We start from the raw sequence: 24873 nt of genomic DNA, 5'->3' as shown, positions 1-24873 counted from the left end.
ACTAACCCCTGGCAACCATGAATTTCTTGTCCATCTCTACAATTTTGTCATTTCAAGAATGTTATCTACATGAAATCATACAGCATGTGACCTATTGAGGCTGACATTTTTCACTCAGCATAATAGTCTAAAATCCTTCAAGTTGTTACATGAATCAATAGTTTGCTCCTTTTTATTGCTGAATAGTATTCCATCACCGAGGAGTGAGATTTCTACATTGTAAGCATAAGTTTAATTATGTAAGAAACTGCCAAACTATTTTCCAAAGTGGCTGCACAATTTTACATTCCCACCAGCAATGTTGAGAGATCCAGTTCCTCTTCATCCTCAACAGCATTTGGTTTGTCACTATTTTTTATTTTAGTTGTTCTAGGACATATGTTGTATTATCTTATTATATTTTTAAGGTGTATTTTTTGCCTGTGCTTGTGGTTGCTATATGTGAGTAAAGGTAGAAAAAAAAACTTAGTTCAGAAATGTCTAGAAGATAATCTGTACAATAACACTACTACTGTCAAACACTTTGCAAACCTAGAAATCTATGTAAGGCAGTGGTGATCTGGTTTGTCATACCTTCGTCCAAAACAGCTTGCCACTGAAGTACATGCTTTGGGTACGAAGTTCTAACACTATAGGCCTGACATTGCCAGTCTCTGAATCCAGGCAAACCTGCAGGACAAGGTGGATTCTCACATATTCTGTATTGTTTTCTGGGACCATTACAATCCCTTGCTTCAGAACCTAGCCTAGAAAAGACAGTACAAATAATCAATTTTATCTTTTTTTTTTATGTTAGCTACCCATTTTCAAAAAATTACAAACCATTATATTAATGTTGTATGATCTTTTCTATTAAATCTACTTTTGACAACTTGAACATATTAAATGAGTGGTGGTATTTGGAAATCCACATGTTTATTTTTTGTAAAACCATATGTATTTTTCAATCTTTGGTTAATTTAACTTCCAAAATCCATGAGGAACCAAAACCAACTTGACATGAAAATGATATCCAGGAATAAAAGGCAGAGGCTGGGAGCAAAATAGAAAGCCTGCAAACCATGAAAAAGTTTGGTTCTATGGATTATTATGGAGATGTTTTCATGTAAATTCATACAAATTCTTTACAGTCACTTGTGACTGACTGCCACTGAGCTCCACACCAACAGTTAGAGCGCACAAGCTGAAATGACTTCCTCACACTTTCTTAGTATCACTCCAGGAACGATGGGGTTAAACAAGCTGATTTTGTAATAATAAGTCCTATCTGTACATATGTTTAGCATGTTTTTGTTCTTCACTAGTCTTAGCTTTTTTTGGCCATTAATTTTGTTCTCATTTCCTTCTTTTCTGAAGTCCTATATTCTTCCTGCTCTTCTCACAGTTCCGTTAAATGTTCACTTAATTTTTTCTAATACATGTTTCCCTTATTTGATTTACTCAAGAAATCACCTTTTGTAGATTTCATCATTTATTCTTAGAAGGGTTGGTCTTTATTTTCTTCTTAAAAGGAATTTTTATATAATACAAATAATTTGAGGGACTTTTGTGTTTTCCAAAGTGAAGAAGAGTTAAAGGGGCTTCTTTTGCTTGCCAACATGGTTAATCAGTAAATCCTTTGCATTTCAAAACTGAAGGAAAATGCCCTCCCCCAATCCCGGAACTTTGAGTTTACCCAGGACATTTGCGCTCTCGACTGCTGATCCCAGAACTGCAGGTTCGGCTACAGGGACTCCACACGCTCCACTCTCCGGCCAGATGTTCAGGTGCTGAGGTCCTGCTGGTACATTCTCCAGCCTTACACCACTATTCCAAAAGTTATGTCTTAGGTGAACAAATCAGGGCACAACTGAAAATCATTCACTGGCCTATATAGTCACTGGAATTGCAATTAAATCAGGTCTACGAGAGCCCCAAACATGTGGAATTGTAAAAAAAGACATCAAGTAAGTTGGCATTGCTTTCTGATATAGAAGAGTAAAGGGCAGAGGCTGGGGGCAAAATAGATGGCCTGAAATTACCATGAAAAAATTTGGCTCTTAGAATTATTGAGGAGATCTTTTCATATAAATTTATATAAATCCTTTCAAACATGGTAATAGTCCAGGTCTTACAGCTCTAGTGTCAGATCATACGGTCTTGTCAAGAAGGCAGTGCACAGAGTTATTACTAGAGTCCCGAGAATTCAGCACTTGTGTTGGAAATAGGGTGAAGGCGATGGGGAGAAAGCTGAGATTGCACAACCGGGAAAGAAAACTAACACATTCTAAGAAACAGGTAACAACTTAAAAGGAACAAAAAAGGATAGAGTCATATATAAGAATGAAAAACAAGAAATAAATGTTCCTCTACAACTAGGTCAAAGCAGATATCTTAGCAAATTTAACAATTCTGATTTGAAATGTCAGTGATTCAGGGTACTCTTTCCTTTTAATTAAAAAAAAAAGGAAGATTTAATTTCATTACTTTCCTTTATGCTTTTTTTTTTCCCTGAAAGAGTTCCCATCAAGTTCAAGCATTAACACTACAGCAAGCTTTTTTTAAAAAATCATATTTGTTTGAAATACTTGAGCAATTAAGACTGAAATTCTGTCATTTCATTCCAATTATTTTGTAGCTTACGTGGTATCTATTAACTGGGAAAAATAACTGGGAAAGAAAAACATGAAAGAAGAGAAAGGAGTGTAGTCATTCCCTTTTTTCATTTTTATTCTACTTTTCATTAACTTAAACAAAAGCAGTGAGAGAGATTGTTTCTATGATCACCCAGGAATGATTGCCAGGACTTGGTAGACAGGTTATTATAATTTCTTCTTATTCCTGAAAATCAGATAGATGGGGGTCATAGCAAACATGTTAAAGGTGATAAAATCATGTGGAGAACAATAAGTAAAGATTAGTAGTATTCAGGTTACGATGGGGTTGAACAAGCTGATCCTTCTAGCCCTAAACGATTTCCCGCACTTAATGACAACATGATTTACAAAGAATTTTGAGGAAATTGCGGAAATGCTCTGGCTCAGCCTGCTCATTTCCAAAATGGGAACAGTAATCATATTTACCTCATGGAGTTTTTGCAGGGGTTGAATGAAGCACTAAGCGGAATGCATAGCCCATACTAAGGATTTCATAGAGGTTAACTATAATAATAATACATTATTATATATATCATTACATTAGTGGTATTAGAATAGTGTTCAGAAATCTAATCAAAATTCTGATCTTTATTAATCTCTTTGCCTTTGTTTAAAATTTATTTTGAGAATATATATTTTTATTGTTGTTTTTCGAAGACAGAATTTAGAAGACTATGCTGTATAGTATTATTTGAGCCCAGTTAATGCTTTTATGTGCAATAACATAATTAGTCCCTGAAGATTTTCTCTAATAATGTCAAAATTTAAATTCAACCACTTTTAGATTCAAGAAGTTTTAAGCTAAGCTGTAAAAATTATAACCCTTAACAACTCAGAGTGTGTTAAAATGCTAAGACTGTCATTAAGTAAGTTAGGATTTTGTACAAAGACACAGTCTGAAAATTGGAAAAGAGAGAAAAAACAGACTATGTAAAAACTGTTATATTACTTGCTGGTTTTAAAAACTTAAAAAGTTATGCCATTCATGGGGAAAAAAATCCACTGTGAAAGCTGTCAGACTTCAATTGGTCACATTGTTTTGGCCTACCTGAAGGGTGTTTATTTTTCCCAGAGTGCATATCATATAGCTCTTTGCCTACTCAGCAGCAAGCTGGCATTGAACGGCTGAACTAGAGTTCATAGAGGACTAAAAACATGCTGGGAAGGACTGGGATCTACACTCGCACATCTTTTAAACTAGACCATATCTGGCAGATAAAGAGAACTGGAAACTTATGCAAGCTAATTTGCATACACAAATCAATGAAGTTTAAAGAAAGCATAGCATAATATTTAAAATTTGTCACCTTGCAGGTAACCAGATCTCTGTATGAAACCAGGAGGAACCTGCTTTTGTGTCTTCTAGATGGTACTGTGCTTCAACATTGAGGAAAGTGTTAAATGTTGTTTAAATATTATATGATATATACTATTGGATTTGTATATAAAATGATCCTAATAATGCTTTCCATAAAGTTTTTAGCATTTTTTGTTTCATACAATATTTGTTATTTGTCTTCAAAAAGATATTACACGTGGTTTAAAAACCTCAACATTTATCTTATATACCAATTCACTATGAAAATATTGAAAAAATATGTAATGTTAACATAAATTATTTGAGACATTACATGACCCAAAAAATACTGATTATATTTCTATGCTCCCAAATTTTTATGTGGACATGTCTAAAAAGTTCATGAAACTCACGATTCAAAGAGGTCCATGAAGATGTCAAAAGAGTCTGGTCATTCACTAACCAAATCCTGTACATACATTGTGGAAGAGAGAAGAGGAGGCAGGTAGGCAGAAAGCTCTCTATATTTGCCCACTGTGATTGTTAGATATCACAGTCTTCACTACTTCCAATAATGAAGAATGATGGCAATTTTAAGAATTCCAATTCAGGAAAGTAAATAACTAAAATAATATGTAGAATCCTTCAAAACTGTCTACAATTTTAGTAAATTAGTAATTTTCTTTCTCTGCCCATCTCTCCATTCATAGCAAATACTGTAAGTGAAAAGCATACATTTATTGGTTTTTACTAAATTATTTATCAACCCTTTAATCTGTTAAATGTAAATGTCAATACATTTACATTTGTATTGTATATGTGAAAATGATAGAAATTGTACAAAGATGATGGTATAAAAAGAAAAGAAGAAAGAAAACAGGTTGCTTTTAATTTGGAAAATGCTGTCTATAAATGATATATAAATCTCTATCTTCACAATCATTTTGAATCATAGAATTCTGCAGGAACCTTCTCAGACTTAATTATATACTTTTAGAAGAACTAGGTTTATACAGCTTTACATCACTAGAGTGTTATAAATAACAAAATCCCCAACTTTGTTTCTTGGTTTGCGATGTACTGATGTTGCAGTGTTTAGTGCGAGGTTGCAAGTGTTCACATATTTTAGCACTACTGCACACAAGAGCAGATTGTTGGAAAGTATTTCATGATGGCTCCTACAACAGCTGGAACAGATGGGTTTTTGAAGAAGCCCACATGGCCTGAGGAACTGAGAAGTTCATTAGTTATTTCAATATGCAAAGCATTACAGCACCTCTAAAAGAATACCATTAACACAATTATAGCATTTTAATTTTGAGGAGTAATTATAGTTTTAATTGCTGAAAGAATAAGTTTATTTCAGAGATCTCAAGAATGCAAAGTATCACAAACATGAGAAAAAAATCATAGGAGAAAACGCCATATTACAAAATGAAGAGAATTTATACAGGTAAAGAACAACTGAGTAAGACAAATGAGTTGTATAGTTTTTGAGGACTTATGGCTGAATGTTTGGTTATCATTCAGCTTTTATTACTGTATATTACTGCTTTTGTGTTTCAAGGATAATAACAAGTATTGCTGGTGCAGAGTTTTATGATTCAAGCAATGAATTACTCATTATATTATCATGAGACCTGCCTTACATATGAGTACACATGTTGTACTTTTGTGTATAATTCTAAAAAAAATAAAATGGACCCAAATTCTGACTCTGTAAGCTCATAGAAAAATATTTTTTTATAAACAATTGACTGATACTTCACAGAAGTTCCCTCCAAGGAACCATTTTCCAATTGCTAGTTATCTAGTAAAAAATCATTTATAGTCTTTTTTAAAAAATAGTTTGGGTTTAAGCAATTTGTACATTTTTCCTTTTTTAATTAGATAAATCATAGAAGTAATAAATGACTACATGCTTATGTAAAACAATCCCGAAATGTCTGCAGAAAAGCTATATTTACGGCCAAGCCCGTGGCGCACTCGGGAGAGTGCAGCGCTGGGAGCGCAGCAACGCTCTCGCCCCGGGTTCGGATCCCATATGGGAATGGCCGGTGCACTCACTGGCTGAGTGCCGGTCACGAAAAAGACAAAAAAAAAAAAAAAAAAGAAAAAAAGAAAAGCTATATTTACCCACACCTCCCTTTGCTATACCCCCATCCATCAATTCTACTTCCCTTCTGAGAAGTAACTACTAATTACAGTTTGGAATATACAAGGGTACTTCAAAAAGCTGACAGAAAAACTGAATTAAAAGATAATACAAATCCTTCTATGAACTTTTTGATGACCCTTCATATATTTTCAAACCATTTTCTACGTTTTAAAATTTATCTGTGTGTGTATTCACATCTGTGTAAAAACAATTTTCCTTAAATCTCAAATGTATTATAAAGTATCAGTTTTTCTGACATGCCTCTGTACTAACAGATGTGTCTTGTAGATCTCTTCATGTTAGTACATATATACCTACCTCATTTTTTTAACCGCTACCTTGTAGACATTCCTCTCCTGATGAATATTTTTGTTGTTTCTCCTTTATCACCATTGCAAACTGCATCCTTATATAAGCATCTTTGTGTGTTTGTGTGCATTTTTGTACACACTTCCTTAGGACAATTTTCTAGAAGTAAAATTGCTGGATTTCCATTCATTTTTCAAATCTACGTATTATTAAACTAGCACTTCAAATAACTTAATTTTTCCCCAGATAATTCACCCCCAGTAATCTGTACATTTTTACGTTGCTGTTCATTTTCTGTTCTTCAGAGGCAGTAATTCTGATCTTACTAATAATGAGTAAAGTGGTAACCATTCCACTTTCCCTTCATAGTATACAAGTTAGAAAATTATGTAAACTATTGTCCTTTTATCTTTTGATTAAATTAACCATAATTATAAGTACACATGGGTTCTGCCTACTGCATATACATCAAAGGAAAATTATTTTTTAATTGATCTGGAAATGTATACTAATAATTTCCTATAGCTTATGGAGCACATTAAGTTAAGCTACTTAGCCAAATATTTACTAATCTCCAAATGTCAATGGGAATATTTTACTTATTAAGCTTAGGCTGACAAGGAAAAATTATACTCAGTTACTATCCTGAGACAATATTTTATACCTGAAAGAATTCATCAGCTCTGAGAAGTTTTACCATTCATGCTATTATCTGTGCTTATTTTATTTCTGTTTAATTTAAATAAAATTATGAATTCACTTTTTTGTTAAAGTAATGCATATATCTGACCCTTACATTATCATGATGAAAAACAATTTAAAAAACCCAACCATATCAATATTAACAGAACAACCATGGATTTTAAAAAATATAAAAGTTAAAATTAAAAATAGATAAAATGCTAACATTTTTGTATATACTGAAACTACTACATCAGTGTTAAGATGAATACTTATGTAACTAGCAAGAGAAAATACAAGTTCCTGAAGTTTCATACAATATTCTCATTAAATTCAGGCAACACAAATGACTTACCTTACCAGGGTCACAATCAGTTCCATCCATTGGCGGATCTAGCTTTGTTCTGCATTCTTTCTCACCTTCTACCTTGCACCATAATCCTGTGCAAATGACATGCTGGAAACAAGGGCACAATAACTAATAAGGGGAAGGTGTCACATTTTTTTAGGTTAATCCAATAATTCTTAGAAATAATAGCTGAGAAAGCTATTTTTGATAGAACAACAGAAATTATTTGAAGAAAAATATGCTTTAGGTACTTTTAATATTAAACTTATAATCGAAATAGTTATACGGGTTATTTATAGAGATGGGAAGATTGATGTATAACAATAGAAAATCTGTTTAATAAAATTAAATCTTTTAAACATTGTTTAAATAAAACACATATGGTTATGCAAAATTATGTAGATATTACAGTAAAGTTTAAGCTAAAAATCATTCTTTATATTATGATATGAACTAGGCTGGAAGAATAAGTGCTTGTGTTTGTGGTATGAATTCAGTGCCTCCTACCTTAAAGCCTATCCTCACTTCTGCTGTTTTTGCTTAAATATCATGGTTAGGACTTCATTATTTCATCATATAGCCTTGACCCTTCACACAACACAGAGACCCTTAATGAGTATGTTTTTATAAATTATCAGTCATTTATTTTTTAAAACAATTAATTTATTTTTAATTGAAACACACAGATTGTACATATTTATTGGGTACAGAGTTATATTTGAATACATGCACACAATGTACAATGATCAAATCAGGGTGATTAGCAATTCATCACTGCAAAAATTTATCATTTCTTTGTGATGTGAACATCTGAGCTCCTCTCTTCTAGCCACATGAGAACATAAAATAAATTATTAGTTATAAATGCTCAGCACTACTATATACTACTAGAACTTGTTTTTCTTATCTAGCTATAATTTTGTGTCCATTCACCAATCTTTCACTCTCCCACCTCCCCCTCCCCAGTCTCTAGTAATCACAATTCTGCTCTCTACTTCTAAAAGTTCAGCCTATTTTTAGTTCCTATATATGAATGAGAACATGCAGTATTTGTATTTCTGTGTCTGACTTATTTCACTTAATGTCTTCAAGGCTCATCCGTGTTACCACAAATGACAACATTTCATTCTTTTTTATGGCTGAGTAGTATTCCATTGCATATATATAACACATTTTCTTTATTCATTCATCTGTCATTCATTAGTCTGTCAATGGACACCTAGGTAGAATCCATATTTTGGCTACAGTGAACGGTGTTACAATAAGCATGGGGGTGCAGATATCTTTTTGGTATGCTAATTTCCTTTCCTTTAGATAAATACCTAGCAGTGGAACTGCTGTATCATATGGTAGTTCTATTTTTAGTTTTTTCAGGAACCTCCAAACTGTTTTCCATAGTGGATGTACTGATTTACATTCCCACCAACAGTGTAAAAGAGTTCCCCTTTCTCTGCATCCCCACCAGCATTTGTTATTTTTTTGTCTTTTTGGTAATAACCATTCCAACTGGGGTGAAATGACATCTCATTGTGGTTTTGATTTGCATTTCCCTGATGATTAGTGATATTGAGCACTTTTTCATATGCCTATTGCCCATTTGCATGTCTTCTTTTGAGAAATGCTGTACAGGTCATTTGCTCATTTTTTAATTCGATTATTTGCTTTCTTGCTGTTAAGTTCCTTGCATATTCTGGATATTAATACCTTGATGGATGAATAGTTTGCAAATATTTCCCTCATTCTGCTGGTTGCCTCTTTGCTGTGTATGATTGTTTATTTTGCTGTGCAGAACATTTTTATTTGATATAATCCCACTTGTCTATTTTTGCTTTTGTTTCCTATGCTTTAGAAGTTTCTCCATAAAATTTTTGCCTACACCAATGTCCTACAGTGTTTCCCCTAAGTTTCCTTCTAGTAGTTTTATAGTTTCAGGTCTTACATTTAAGTCTTTAATCCATTTTGAGTTGATTTTTGCATACAGTGAGAGATAGGGTTTTAGTTTCTTTCTTCTGCATATGAACATACAGTTTTCCTAGCTCTTTTTATTGACGAGGATGTCCTTTCCCCAAAGTATGTTCTTGGTACTTCTGTCAAAGATCAGTTGGCTGTAGACCTGTGGACTTATTTCTGAGTTCTCTATTCTGTTCCATTGGTCCATGCATGTGTTTTTATGATAGTATCATGCTGTTTTGATTACTATAGCTTTGTAGTATACTTTGAAGTCAGGTAGTGTAATGCCTGCAGCTTTGTGCTGTTTGCTCAGGATTGCTTTGGCTATTTGGGGTCTTTTGTGGTTCCATATGAATTTTAGGACTGTTTTTTCTATTTCTGTGAAGAATGTCATTGGTATTTTGATAGAGATTGCATTGAATCTATAGATTGCTTTGGGTAGTATGGTCATTTTGACAATGTTAGTTCTTCCAATCCATAACATGGAATGCCTTTCCACTTTTTGTTTCCTCTTTAATTTACTTCACCATTGTTTTCTAGTTTTCATTGTACAATATTTCACCTCCAAGGATAAATTTATTCCTGTTTTTTGTTTATTTGGTAGCTGAAATGAAATTGGAAATTGATTTCTTGACTTATTTTTTCACTAGTTCATTGCTGGTGGACAGAAATGCTACTGATTGTTGTATGTTGATTTTGTATCCTGCACTTTAGTGAACTCATTTGTCAGTTCTAACAGTTTTTAGCTCAGTATGAATGAGTTTAGATCTTCAGGATACAATGAACTTTGTTGAGGGAAAAAATAATGAGACATTAAAAAAATACTGGGATAAAACAGCTGAGACATGGTATCAATGAAAGAAGAGAACTCTGAGGAAACACAAGACAGAAAATTGTCAGAAACCTTAGCCACAGGTATAATTGTGGCCAGCCCAGAGACACAGATATGATAAGGCACATGGGCACATTCTTAAAGACTTTCTATTTATGCAAGATGGTTGAAATTTTTTAGACACAAGCATACTGTTAAGAATTGCACAGAAATGTGAAATCCCTAAGGGACATTTAATGGTGATTACAGTATTAACAGGTAGTGAAGATGATTGTGTTACCACCTATCCAGATACCTGGAGAACACGGTGGAGGAGAATAGGGGCAACGTGAAAGGCATAGTCATTAAAAGGCAGAAGGCAAGAGTAATGCAGAATAAGTATATAATGAAAGAGAGCAGTGAAAACTGAGATTGAAAAGATGGAAGAACCAGCAAGGACTAGCGACTCCATATTTGTGGGAAAAAGGACGACACTTAGAAGTAGACGAGAAGGTTGATAAGATAAAGGCTATTATAGGAGGCTTATTCTGGTGGTGGTGTTCAATCACTGAAAAATAAAAGTTAACTAATGACCCAAATCTATTGAATATGTTGGGAAGAATATATTCAAACTAATTTATCAAATAGGTATGTTAACAACTCCTAATACTAAACTTGTCGCAAATTCTAAAATATTATTTTCCAACTTCAGTCAAGATAGCAGAATAGACAGTCGCCACTGTCACTCTCTCCCATAAATCAGCTAATTTACAACTATAAACAAGCAAAGACAGCCAAGCTGGGGCCGCTAGAGCTCAGGGGAAGAGGAGAAGAGACCTGTGGAGTGCACGAAGGCAGGAGAAGCCATGATGAGAGAAAGAAATAATAGCTCTGACCATTTGGAATCCTGGCCACTTCCAGGCTGGAGCTGCTGAGTGCATGGAGCAGGAGCTGGCAAAAGCCAAAGCTGTGCCCTTTGTATGAAGTTGCTTGGAGGCAGCAGGGGATAAAAGAGCCTTGGTGTCCTCCAAGCCAGCAAGACCACTAATAGGGTTCCCATGGACCCACATAGGAGCAAGGAGCCACAACAACTGAAAAAAAAGGAGCTGCTCAGAGGTTGGTGAGTCATTGCAAGGGACTGGAGCATGGCCTGTCCCATGGGAAGTGTTTGGAGCACCGGCAGTGGGGGAGACGTGCCCACTGGGAGCACACTGGGGCACAGCAAGGATAGCCAATCTGACCCCCAATCAGCATAGGACCACTCAGAGGGAACTGGTCAGTAATAAAGAATTGCAGAGGGTGCAGTGTGATGAAAACACTCAGGCCCAGACCAGTGTTTCTACATAACCTAGGTGCACTGGTTCTCACTAGACCCAGAAGTACCTATAAAGTCAACCATTAAAACCTAAGCTGCACAAAAAGCCTTCCCTAAGGAATCAGCAGAAAAGCAGCAATTTAGCTCAACCACAGAGCTCAAGTATTGGTCCTCACGGGTAGTTCCCCCTTTTTAGAAGTAAGCAAAAGGACAACAAATCAGTTCCAGCACAGAGTTTAAGTGGTGGGAACAGCAAATAATCCACCATGGAACCGAAAGAAGAAACAAAGTACTCACAACTAAAGACAAAGTTTGATATTAACTAGTTAAGGTCTCATTTCACCAAAGAACACCTATAACACCTTAAAGGACTGGAAGTCCCCTGGGCTACCAAGCCAGAAAGGGGAGCTGGGGGCCTCAGCTGTGACCCCTGACACCTACAACCAGTACCGAGGGTTGGGGACAGAGGCCTAGACCATGCCCCCCTGACACTCTCAATCATCCCAGCGGCAACCACCGAGCTGCAGCAAGAAGGGTCCCAAGTTCTCAAGCTGGGGTGGTGGGAGCAAGGGCTTCTGCCACATCCCCTGACATCTGCCCCCAGCACGGCAAGGACCAAGCTACCACTGGAAACCTGTTGGTCTCCCCTGTGGGAATGAGGGGGTTACCACAGGCCTCAATCCCACCCCTCCTCCTTCCTCCTTCTTCCATGCCATTTCCTTTCCCTTTCTCCTCTCCCACTCCCTCCCACCTGCTCTGTAACATCATAGAATGTAAAAAAATAATATTAATAAAGCATAATTTGGTAAAAATAAATAAATAAATAAAATATTATTTTCTTATGTTTTAGATATCTGGACTGTTTGTAAGCTCTTAAAATTCAGTAGTTGATGTTGAGAGTGTGATATTTTCTATCTCCCTTATTTTATCTGCTGTGACAGACATTTTCTGCTTCAAAATATTTCACACAAACATATCTTATTATATTTAGGATGGCGTTTAGCTTTACTAATGTGTGTTTATTTGCACATAACATATATCAAAAATTCATCTAGGAAATTATTTTAAGGAATAAATCATACATGGGTACTTCAAAACATTCATGAAAAAAAGGAATTAAAAGATAATATGAATCTTTCCATGAACTTTTTGAAGCCCGTTCATATTTGCTCTTCTGCAGTATATTAGAGTCCTGAAAATAAACAGAGGCCAATTGTTCATTATATGCTTTTATGCACACATTTCTATTTGAATTTACAGATTTCTAAGCTGAGAATTTTAGTTCCTAAAAGTTTTTCACTCCCTAAGACTTTTCTGTCAAGGATGTTTTATAATCATGGTGTCAAGTGTGGAATTTCCCACCAAAAGAACAAGTTTGCTTTCCTTATACTCAATTTATCTTAGTTGTGTTAAAACAAGCATCATTTTAGTCAAGTTCATTAGCTAACCCATGCATACTGAGCAAATCTTCTACACTGTAGTTTTACAATAATACTTGTTTGTTGAGCACTGTTGGTGGTCTAAATTCTGACCTTCGGCCATTATCTGCTATTCAAAACAGCAGGCACTCTAATTGATTTCCACTTGAGACACTGAGAGCATAAAAGCAAATCTGGCAGCTTTTCAAGGCAAGCATTGTTGCTTGGAATAAATCTCTCATAGACATCTCTTTTACCTTTTCTGTCCTGAACATCTAGAGATCTGTGGTAAGTAAATGATATCCTCAGTCTTTAAAATAAGTCAGATTCAAGAATTCAAACCAAACTGTCAAAAGTAAGGCAAGAAAATGGTATGTATGAACTGTTTTCACCTTGAAAAGTGGAATGCCTCAGATGTGTGACATTAGAGCTCTGCAGCACAAGCCCTTTCTAAGAGGCAGGTGGGCTATGGAGTGAGAACAAAACGTTATCCAGGCGTGAGCTGAACATTTCTTTTGACTTAGTTGCTGAACCACTTAATATGTCAGTTAAGAAAAGAAATTTAAAACTTAAAGTGCTTTGATTAAGAATTCACAACAGAAATGTAGAACTCAGCATTGCCTAGCAATCTAATTAAAATAGTACAATTTTTTTTTATTCTTCTATAATGAAAAGAGATCACTAAAAGCATATAATAAAAATTTGAATGTTTAGCTCAAGGAGGGTTTTACAATGTTTACATGAATAAGCTATATATTTAAATGGAAGGTTGATTGTTCATGTACAAATATCATAAAATTTATCTTGAAAGATAACTTGTATCCATGTCTTTCTTTATAGCGAGTAGTTCCATTAAGATGTTCTGAAATTTTATGTTAAAGTAAAGCAATCTTAATTGTGCATACATGGAAGTCATAATTAATTCCTGGACATGTAACTCCTTGCTTTTTCTGTATTATCCTAAAACTTGACAGCTTATTTAAAATAGAGAAATATTAGAAAATTAAAACTTATTAAAATGGACCCAAGAATAAATAGAAAAGCTGAACAGTTCTAACCATGAAATTCTTAAAAGTGATTGTTAACAATCTTCCCGTAGAAAATATATCTGGTCCCCAAACTGGCAATCTTTCAAGGAACTTAGGTTTTCAACTCACATAAATTCTCTAGAGAAAAGAAAAAGAGGGCACACTACTACCCAGATCAGACAGGGATTTTGAAAGAAAGTGAAAATAGTGATCTATCTCTAACGTAGATTTAAATTTGTTAAACAAAGTTTAATAGACTGAATCCAGCAATACATACATAAATGTAATGTACCATGACTAAGTTGGATATTTTCCTCAGAATACAACATTAGATTGATATTAAGAATTTGATTAATGTAATCAAACATATCAATAACTTAAAACTCAATGATTTTTATATCTGTGAATACTAAGTACGGGTGCAAATTTAACATTCATTTTAAAAAATCTTAGTAAACTAGTTATTGAAGAAAATTTCTTTACAATTAAAGGGCATCTTTACAGCAAACATCATAAGAAATAGTGAAATATTGAAAGTTTCCTTTTAAGATTGGGACATGGCAAAAATGATATCTAGGCACCAATGTAAAGAAGTGAATGCACTGAATGCATAATGTATTCAAAGAGAGAGAGAGAGAGGAAATAAAAACTGTCAATTTATACTCCTGAACTCAGCTAAAATTTTCTTCAAGAATGTTAAATAAGGACCTTTTCAAAGAAACAAAAAACTGAGTGCTTACCACCAATACATCTGCACAGAAGGTGTCTCTAAACTATGTTCCTTAAGAAAAAGTAATATGATCTCATAGGAAAGGACTGAAAAACAATGGTGAGCAAAGAGACTGAAAAAAATGAGAATACATCTAAATAAATATTGACTACACAAAGTAACAATAATTGGATTATAAGCATTAATTATAAACTTTCATTTTAGTGGCAAGAAATAAGAGAAACATAGCTCACTTATGTCCTAGAAACTTTATCCCTTAACAGAGAAGATTTGGCCATTGCAAGTTAAATAAGTTTGATGTCTTCTCTTTCACTTCTTCTATTTTATGCACTTCAAGATTGATAGTGGCAGAAATTGAGTAATAGGCATGGGAAGAAAAATGTCTCATATGCACAGTCAATGAATGAAGTAGCAAGCTTTATGGGACTCTTCAATAGAACAAACACATTAAAAAGTATTAAAGTCAAGGAATAAGAAGAAATCAAGAGAGAGAAGAATTGTTAATATCTACTTAAGGGAAGGCCCATAGAAGAGAAAAGAATAAAAAGAAGGAAGAAACTATTTAAAATACATGAAAGAAAAATGATCCAGAATTAAAATAAAAAGATTCCCCTTCTGGAATAGTGGATTAAGTTCCCAGAAGACCAGCCATCCTGTAGGTAACAACTATAAACTGTGGAAAGAATGTAATAACTAACTTTCTGAGGCTTCTGAGGAGTGAACAAAGATAGGTAAATTTTTGAGGGGAACTGAAGTAATCATCACAGGTGAGTTCATTGTCTTCGTAGCTTTGGCCTGATAGTTACCCATGGTTGTGGCCTGACATTGGGTGGCTAAAGCATAGTAGAAAAAATGCCATATTTCTAGACTTAAAAAGGCAGATCCTGAGGTGGTCAAAACTGCCAAAAACTGAAGGAAGAAGAATCCCAGAGGGAAGAAAATCTGAGGAGCCTATGTCTCTTTTTGTCACCTGACCCATAAATACATGGGGAACCCTACAAATAGCCCAGATAAGGGAAGAGTGAACTGATCTAAGGTGTTAACTGCTGCCTACAGTACATGAAAAAATGTTTCCAGTTTGATTCTAACAAATTTAGTTGTCTGAAAACAAAAAAATTAAAATACTCTTTGGAGGAATATAACAGAATGAAGAGACTCTACAACAGGGGTCAGCAAACCTTTTTCTGTAAAGCACCAAACAGTATATATTATAGGCTTGTGGGCCATATGGTCTCTGTTGAAACTATTCAAAAATGGCATTGTAACTTGAACACAGCCACAGAGAATATGTTAACAAATGAGTATAACTGTGTTCCAGTAAAACTTTATTTACAAAAACACATAGCCAGTCCTTAGACCATAGTTTGCTGATCCTTGCTGTACAACATAACGTAACAATTTCAAGTATACACTTCAAAACTGTTGATTTATGAAGAGCCATCAGAATGTGAACCTTTCTAAACAAAAAAAGAAAATAAATAATTCTACCCCTTAGATGACACATATGTTGCAATTTTCATAAAATTTCAAACTGGCGTATGAATATACTCAATGAGGTAAATGGAATTGGCTTGTAATGAATAAAAAGATACCTCAAGAAAGAAATAAAAAGGAACTAAATGTAAATTTTCCCTTTAGATGTGAAAAATACACTAGATGAAATAAAAAATTCACTGGATGAAGTTAATAGCAGAATGGAAATGAGAGAGGAAAGATTCAGTAAACTTGAAAATAAGTCAAGGGAAATTATCTAATCTGAAGGAGAGAGAGGAAATACTAAAAATATGAAAGAACTTCAGAAACTCGTGAAATTATATCAAACGCTTGACTGTGTATAACTGCATTCTCAGAATGTGAAAGGCAGAAGTGGAGACATAGAAAAGTATTTAAAAAAATGATCACTAAAAATTTCTGCCCAAATTTGGTAAAAGACACAAATTTACAAAGTTAAGAGGTTCAACAAACCCTTATGGGTTTGGACGTCACCTCAAACTCATGTTGGAACTTAACCTCCAATATGGTGGTAGAAAGTCAGCCTAAGGAGATGATTGGATCTCAAGGACTGCCCTCATGAATGGATTGAACCTTTCATGGAGTAACGAGTTGATGGCTTAATGGGTCGTCATGGATGTGGTTCTGATGGCTTTATAAGGAGAGCAAGTGAGAAGGTTAGCTCTTGAGCTCTTGACATCCTTGCCATGTGAAACCCTGAGTTGCCATAGGAGAGAGTTCCCACCCAGAAAAAGGCTCTCGTCAGATGCACCCCCTGGACTGTGGATTTCCCAGCCTCCTAAGGTGTAAGAAATAAAGTTCACTTTCTTATAAATTACCCAGTTTCAGGTATTCTGTTATAAGGAACAGAAAAAGGACTAATACAAACCCCCAATGGGACAAATATGCAGAAAAGTATAACTAGACATGTGACAGTCAAACTTCTGAAAACCAATGATAGAGTATCTTGCACACAGAGAAAAACAACAAATTACTTACATGGAAATGACAATTCAAAGACTGTACATTTCTCATCATAAACTGTAAAGAAGAGAAGACAGAGGAACATCTTTGAAATATCCATGCTCATTCGTTTATGTATTATCTATGGCTGATTTGAGCTAGAACAGCAGATTTGAGGTGCAACAGAAGCTGTATTGCCAACAAGCCTAATATATAAGAATACATCAAAAAGTTCATGGAAAGATTAATATTATCTTTTAATTCTATTTTTCCATGAACTTTTTGAAGTACCCTTGTATTTACTGTCTTGGCCTTTAAGTAAAAGTTCATGATCCCAGACCTAGAACCATACCAGATGTCTAAGACAGGTAATGAGATAGCTAAAAATGTAATATATAAATTAAAATAGAATCCTAAAATGCGTTCAAATAATATTTAAAAAAGAAAGAAATACAAAAAAAGAAAGCAGGAAAGGGGATCAGGGGAAATACAGAGTTAAAATAGAAAGCATAATATAAAACGCCAGACCTAAATCCAAACATGTCAATGATTAAGCATTAATGGGCTAAATATCCCAATTAAAAAGTCACAATTATCAGAATAAATAAAAAACAAGACTCAACTATATGCTTACTACAAGAAACTCACATTAAATATAAGCAAATAGATAAATTTAAAGTAAATGAAAATAAAAAGTTACACTACACAAAAAGTAAGCACACAAAATCAGATTAATATCAGATATAATAAACTTTAGTATAGAGGGTGGGTGCCACCAGTGATAAAGAGGAACTTTCTGTAATAAAAAAGGCTCAACTCATCAGAAAGACATATCAATAATAACTGTATTAGTGTCTAACAACAGAGCTTTAAATGGTAAGAATCAAAATCTGAAATAATTAAAGAGTAGACAATTAATACAACCATATAAGGGTATTTATATGCCCAATTTTATCAATTAATAGAACATTTTGACAAATAATCAGTAAAATCAGATGATCTGAGCAACTCAATTAAGCATCTCAACTTAATTAATATTCATAGAATACTAACCCTAACAATTGCAGATATACATTTTGTCTAATGCATATGGTATATCCACCTGGGCAAATTATAAATGAGTCTCAATAACTTTAAAAATATAAAATCATACAGAGTATATTTTTGAATCTAGGGGTGGAAAGTTTGGATCATATAGTAGGTCAATGTTTGAGTGTTTAAAAAAAAGCACCTAAAAATTTTCTGAAGTGTTGTTCCATTTTACATTTCTAGCAGCATTATATGTGAACTCCAGTTGCTCTATATCATCAGCAATAATTTAGTACTTTCAATCCTTTAAACTTAAGCCATTCTAATGGGTATGTAAACATTGCTCTTTATAGGCTAAATTTGAATTTCTTGATGCAGTGTTAACAATGTTGAGCATCTTTTTAAGGAGCTTGTTGGCTATTTGTGTATATTCATTTCTAAATTATCCGTTCAAACGTCTTGCCTATTATATTGGATTGCTTAGTCTTTTGTTGTTATTTATATATTCTGGACATCAGTCCTTTATCAAATATACACATTATAAATATTTTCTCCTGTTCTATAGTTTGCCTTTTCATTTTTTAAACAGTTTTCCTAAGAGAAAATCATTTTATTTGATAAATTGCAAACTATAATTTCCTTTGTTTTATTTTTTAATGGTTCATGCTTCTGATGTCCTATCAAAGAAATATTTCCTCTATATTTTCCTGAGGTTTTATAGTTTTGTAGATTTCACATTTCATACACTTAGAGTATAATTATGTTAATACATTTAGAATTAATTGTGGTGTTTGATATGAGGTGATTTTTTTAAAAGATGAAAAGCCTGTTGTCCAGAGTAATTTGTAGAAATGCTTTCATTTACACATTGAACTGCCCTGTCACTTTTGTTGAAAATCAGTTCTACATATATGTGAGTCAATAACTGGGCTCTATTGTGTTCCATTGATGAGTTAAATCTCTACTTTTGCCACCACCACATTGTCTTCATTACTGCAGTTCTACAATAAGTCTTAAATCACGTAGTGTGTGTCCTCCAATTTTCTCATGTTAAGCCTTTTTCCGTGTAAATTTCTGTTGCTCTTAGATTTTCACAATGCCAAATTACAGAGACTCAGCTTTCTAGAATTCTTCATAAGGTACCCTATTGGATCAAATGAGAGGTTTTAGAAAGTCCTACATATTTTGATGAATCAAGTAGATATAGGAGAAATGTAAAACTGAAACTTTCCATGACAATGTTTTAAGTCATCATATGATTCAATCATATTAGAAAGTTTTCTACACATTTAATATGTATGCGATTCACAATGTGCCTAGTCCAAAAACAAAAGCAAGACCTTAAGTTTCCTGGAGGTCTTCAATTTTACCACACTTTCTTCTTAAAAAAAGTTACTCTTGCAGGGCCACTTCTTATTGCTTCTAGGGAAACATCCTTCCATACCTCAATATTCTCAGCCAGGCTAAGTAATTTCAGGAAGCTATGACAATGACTCGATACAGCTGGAGCTGGCTCAGCAGCAGATGCTAGATGGCCTGAAGGCACCAATGCTTAGAAGTTGGAAACAAGGCCACACAAGAAGTTAGTCACTAATTCCGCAAATGAATGCAGAAGAGTGAGCTATTATTGCTGGGGGTCAAGATGTTTCACAAGGATCGCTACATCTGTGTCTTCACACATTTTGCAGATGAAAGTTGTTATCCTAAGGGTAAATTTATTTAATTAATTATATCAGCATTATGCGATGTTGGTGTCTCTAGTGCTAGTGTTTAAATATCTCTTTACGAGTATGGATGAGAAATACCTAATTCAGATGCTATGGACCAATTGCTACTGTCAGATTAAGAGTTATATTGTTTCTAATATTCTACTAGAAACATACATGTTTAAGGTTGCTGTGAAACCTTGCTCCATGAAACTTGATATTTACTTACAACTGATTGGAAATGGGATGGTCATAAAGATATCTGATTAAATCATGTATAAGCTACCTGCCCTTACAAGTTGGCTTTTATGTAGTCATTGAATAAATATTCTACAATATTTAATACTAGAACATAATATTGAATTAATATCATATTATCTTGATATATATCTGAGAATCAAGTATTTATATGAGTCAAAATTTAGAATCATAACTCCATCATTCAATTGATTCACTATCCATTCAATAAATACTTACTGAGCATGCACAGAGGTAAAAAGAGCTGACAACTCCTCTGATGTTATTGAGTTTACCTTCTAGGAGATTTGTACAGAACTTAAATGACAGATTGGCAGGTATGGTGACTCCTCATGGATCCATTTGAAGGTATATATGTGTGTGGCTTAAACAGAATTATTCAATATCGTACATATACAACTATTTCACCTTGCACTTTTAAGTTATACCTCCTGACACTTATTATGTATGCAGGAATTTCCAGATAGCTCCAAATAACAGTGTGTCAAGCCCTTTAGGGGGAAAAAACAAACAAACAAAAAAACATTGATCATCTCTTCTTAGTCTTCATTTTATTTCACTTGCCTTCAGCTTTTGACACAGCCGATCACTCTTTGAAAACATCCTCACTTAGCCTCCAGGATCTTAATTTGTCTTGGTCCAATTTCTATCTCAACAGATTTCTTCAGAGTTTTGTCACTTTCTCCTCATCTTCCTAAAGTCTAGATATTGCAGTGACCTAGGTCTCAGTCCTTGCACCATTTCTCTCTTTTAACTCACTTCCTAGTGTTATTATTTAGTGTCATGTCTTCAATATCATCTACTTGTTCATAACTTCCAAATATATACCTATCCTGCACCTGCTTACATCTCTATGTGGGTGTCTAATAGGCATCTCAAACTTAAAACTTGACCAAAACAGAATATCAGGGCGTTTTTCTTTGTTTCTTCTTGCTATGTTACTGCCAAGATAAGTGCATGGTTTGCTCTTTCACTTCCCTTAGATCTCCAAGCAAATGTCGCTTTCTCTAGAAGGCCTTCCCAGGTCACCCTATATAAAATAGCACCATATCTCCCCATCCCCCAGTTTATATTTCTCCGTAACAATTATACATAACAAATATGTATATATTTATTGTCTGTTTCCTCTGCCTAAAATGTAAGTTCCATCAGGGTGGGGTCTTTGTTTCATGCTGATTAGTGCATAACACAGTGCCTGGCAAGTAGTTGCATCTCAGTAAGTATTTGTCAAATCAATCAGTAAATCTGTGAATAATCTCTTCTAAGGCTCTATCTATCTAGTTCCTATACTTTGCATGTTGTACTAATTTGGGGTTGGAATATAAAATCTGAGAGGAAAAAAGAACATTTCTGGATACCTAAAACCTAAAACTAAACTTTATTTGCACAATGTCTAGTTTAAAACAAGGTAACATCCTCGTATATTGAGTATTGAGAAACATGGGTTTAAAAAACAAAAACAAAACAATAAACCGTTCCAGTTTCAGAGATTAAAAAAAAAAATCTGTGCAGGTGGGTTAGTAAGAAATAACCATATAAACAGAGCAAATAGCCTAGACAAATAAAATAAATCAATTAAGATACTTTTTAACCTTGATGGTACAGGTGTTACAGGAGACAAAAGGAATTTAGATTAAACACAGGATCTGATCTAAGGATATTTGCATATAGAGGATAATATGTTAAAAAGTTTGGGTTTCCTAAGAGACAGTAGAGCACAGCAACTGCACATGTATTCTATTCTTTGGATTTAGACATATCTGAGTTGCATCTAAGACTCCCTCTCATTAGGTGTAGGAACTTGGACCTGTTAACTTCTCCAGGCTTCAAATTGCTGATCTGTAAAACAGGGTTGGATAATAACTATGGCATATAATCATTATAAGAATCAAATTAGATCATAAACATAAATAATTTAACATACCACATGGCAGATATTTAGAGTTCAAAATATTGTGCAATGGTGCTAGTAAAATTTAACTAACTGCAATGCATCATTAAAATAATTACTAAAAGCTTTTAAAAATAGTATTTATGAAAAGTAATCTAAAATTTACCAAAACCATGGTTGTGGTTGATCATCTGAGTTTTTCTAATGCTTGGGGTGCTTTATAAAAGATGAACATTTTCCATTTAACAGCTCCAGCAATTCTCCACACCATATAAATGAAACCTTCTCCTACATAATACTCCTACAATGGTAACCATAGACAGCCAACTTTGCTGTCCAAAGCAGTGTTAATTTCAGCATGTAAAAATGTCTGCTTACAAGCCCACCTTACATATCTCAAAAAATTCACTTTACCATTAAGATTTAAGAAAGAAGACTGTGCCCAAACTTTTGACTGTCTAAAGACCTGGAGGTGAGAGCAGAGTGAAGGAGATTAGAAGATGACATTACAGCGGTATCAGGAACAGATCTTACAGAACCAAAGCTGGCTACTGTCATAATTATCAGACAAGCTGCTGAGTTCCAAGGATCCATGGCGGTGCCATATGTAAATCCTTGAGGATCGGGTCACAATCACATGCCTACACCAGGTCCTTTGGAGCTCCACCATTGCCAGATGAGTTTTATCCTCTATACAGCCTTTCACATGTCACATTTGATGCAGCTCCTACTCCTTCATACATTCACTCACTTTAATTTTAAATCAAACATTCACTGAGTGCCTATTCTGTTGTTTCAGCCACTGGGCTAGATGCGGAGGAAATGCACTCTGCCCTCATGGAGCTTATACACTAGTGTGTGAGATTGATAAGCCAATAATAAACAAACGCACAACTCTTTTGATAAGAACTACAAAGCAGAGAAAGCATAAAACATTCCATAACGTTGTAAGTTCTTTTCCTTAAGAGGGGTTTTAATTAGGCTGCCAGTTACTTAAAACAGTTTTATCTTCAAGAAAGCCAAATTCCTTTGAGGCAATCGCAGAAACTTTGGCAGGGAGAAATACAGCTACGTTTCAGGGATACTCAACCAATTTACTTTCATATGGCTATCGGTTTATTCATGAAGTACAGTGTGTGTGCCTGTGTGTGTGTGTGTGTGTGTGTGTGTGTGTGTGTGTGTGTGTTGGAAGGAGGTGGGAGGAGAAGGGCAGACAGGGATGGGCAGCAGGAAAGAGAAGAAAAGAAAGAAAAAAGGGTAAATAGAGCTAAAATTCTTATATCTAGAAGGCCATTGTGTTTCACCCTTTAGATTTTATAGACCTGATACAACTGTCCTCTCTGAGTAATTATTCACCATTTGAATACTAATATACAGGCACTGCTTAGTTTACCACTATACATGTACCCTTTTCCTCTAGAAATTAGAAATGCATTCTCTAATTTTATTCATAAAAAACATATTTTATTTATTTTTTATTATTATGAAAATTCATGAGATGCAAATTACCAGAAATAGTTTTAAAAATTTATTTTCAGGGTTGAAAGATATAGCTCCTTCTCCACAGTTACATGTTCATATATCGTTTTTATTGCATTTACCCCTAGTAACCATGTAAGAAAGTACAAGATTTTAAATAGAAACATTGAACTAACGTAATACAAATACTTCCCTGACTTCAGTGTAATTTTCGAAGCACAAAAAATTGGGTCTTTCGTTACTGACTTTTATTAAATGCCCATGACTTATTTCTATCATTTCTAAAGCCCAAGGGGAAAAAATGTACAAACCTTTTCTTAGAAAACCTTCTTTCAAGTATTGGGGTGCTTTTGGCCCACAAACTCTAAAATGAAGTCAGCTTTCCCTCCTGCAATTAGTACTTCTGAACAATGAATGTGAACACTTAAAAAATCCCACCTGGACACAATGCTTACCTGCATCTCTTGACAAAAGGAAGCCAATGGCCCAAAGAGAATCTGACACTGCTCGTCAGCAGTGTATGTCATGCCTGGCAGCTTGGAAGGAACCATCACAGAACTGACACTCTGGGGATTTGTCTGTAGCAAGCAGTTACTGGCCTTTGACCTGGCAATATGCAGATATGTATAAAACTTTGAATTCAATGTAAAAAATTACTATGGTTAGTTAGTATAGTAACAACAAGCATTTTTATAATACTAAAAATATGTTTTTAATTTTATTTATAAGCTCTTTTATTAAATGCTCATAGAAATTATCCCATATATGAAAATAATTTATTTCTAATTAGTTAAGATAATCCTCATAAATAATAATAATAAGTTCAAGTAAACAGAATTCTTTGACTTATAAAGCCCTTTCATATGGATTAACTCAGCTAATATACATAACCCTGTGGGGTGGGTATTCTTTTATGCATTTATAAGAGGTAGAAGCTCAGACTCAGGGAGTCACTTGCCCAAAAGTATGTGTGAAGATAAGAAATAAGCTATACTTGGGAATTTAAAGAATGCATGGAAAGCATTCTCAGCTGAGTATTAATAGTACATACATTTTTTGTATTTAACATTATAATACACTTCCATTAATAAAGTGACATTTAATTTGATTAGAGTCCTGATTCATTGGAAGGCAGCCACACAAACTCTTGCGTCTTCCTTAGGAACTCATTAGGGCCTACTGAAGGGCTACTGATAACAGCTACTGATGGTGTGTTCAAAATATTGCATGATCTGAGTGTTCTTCTCTAGACTATGATGACAAAGAGCATACAAAGAATATATTGCACAGCATATATTTCAGAACTGATTTATGGTACTGTAATAAACATTGTGTTTTTGTAGATTTTATATCCATTTAATAGAATAAATAGGC

General features: G+C 34.3%; 1 protein-coding gene across 1 annotated transcript in view; it reads right to left on the bottom strand.

The window, feature by feature from the left end:
- ADAMTS19 (ADAM metallopeptidase with thrombospondin type 1 motif 19) overlaps positions 1-24873 on the bottom strand; it is a 265672-nt gene that overhangs the window by 90171 nt on the left and 150628 nt on the right. The window contains exons 10-13 of the mRNA XM_063087880.1: positions 23955-24105; positions 7437-7538; positions 1676-1806; positions 574-746 (exon numbers count right to left, since the gene is read on the bottom strand). Of these exons, the coding sequence (XP_062943950.1) occupies positions 574-746; positions 1676-1806; positions 7437-7538; positions 23955-24105 (557 nt within the window). The remainder of the gene's footprint in view (positions 1-573; positions 747-1675; positions 1807-7436; positions 7539-23954; positions 24106-24873) is intronic.

Source organism: Cynocephalus volans, chromosome 2, assembly GCF_027409185.1.
Source record: "Cynocephalus volans isolate mCynVol1 chromosome 2, mCynVol1.pri, whole genome shotgun sequence".
Classification (NCBI taxonomy): domain Eukaryota; kingdom Metazoa; phylum Chordata; class Mammalia; order Dermoptera; family Cynocephalidae; genus Cynocephalus; species Cynocephalus volans.
Note: the sequence above shows the minus strand (reverse complement) of the source record. Positions and strands in the feature narration are given on the sequence as shown.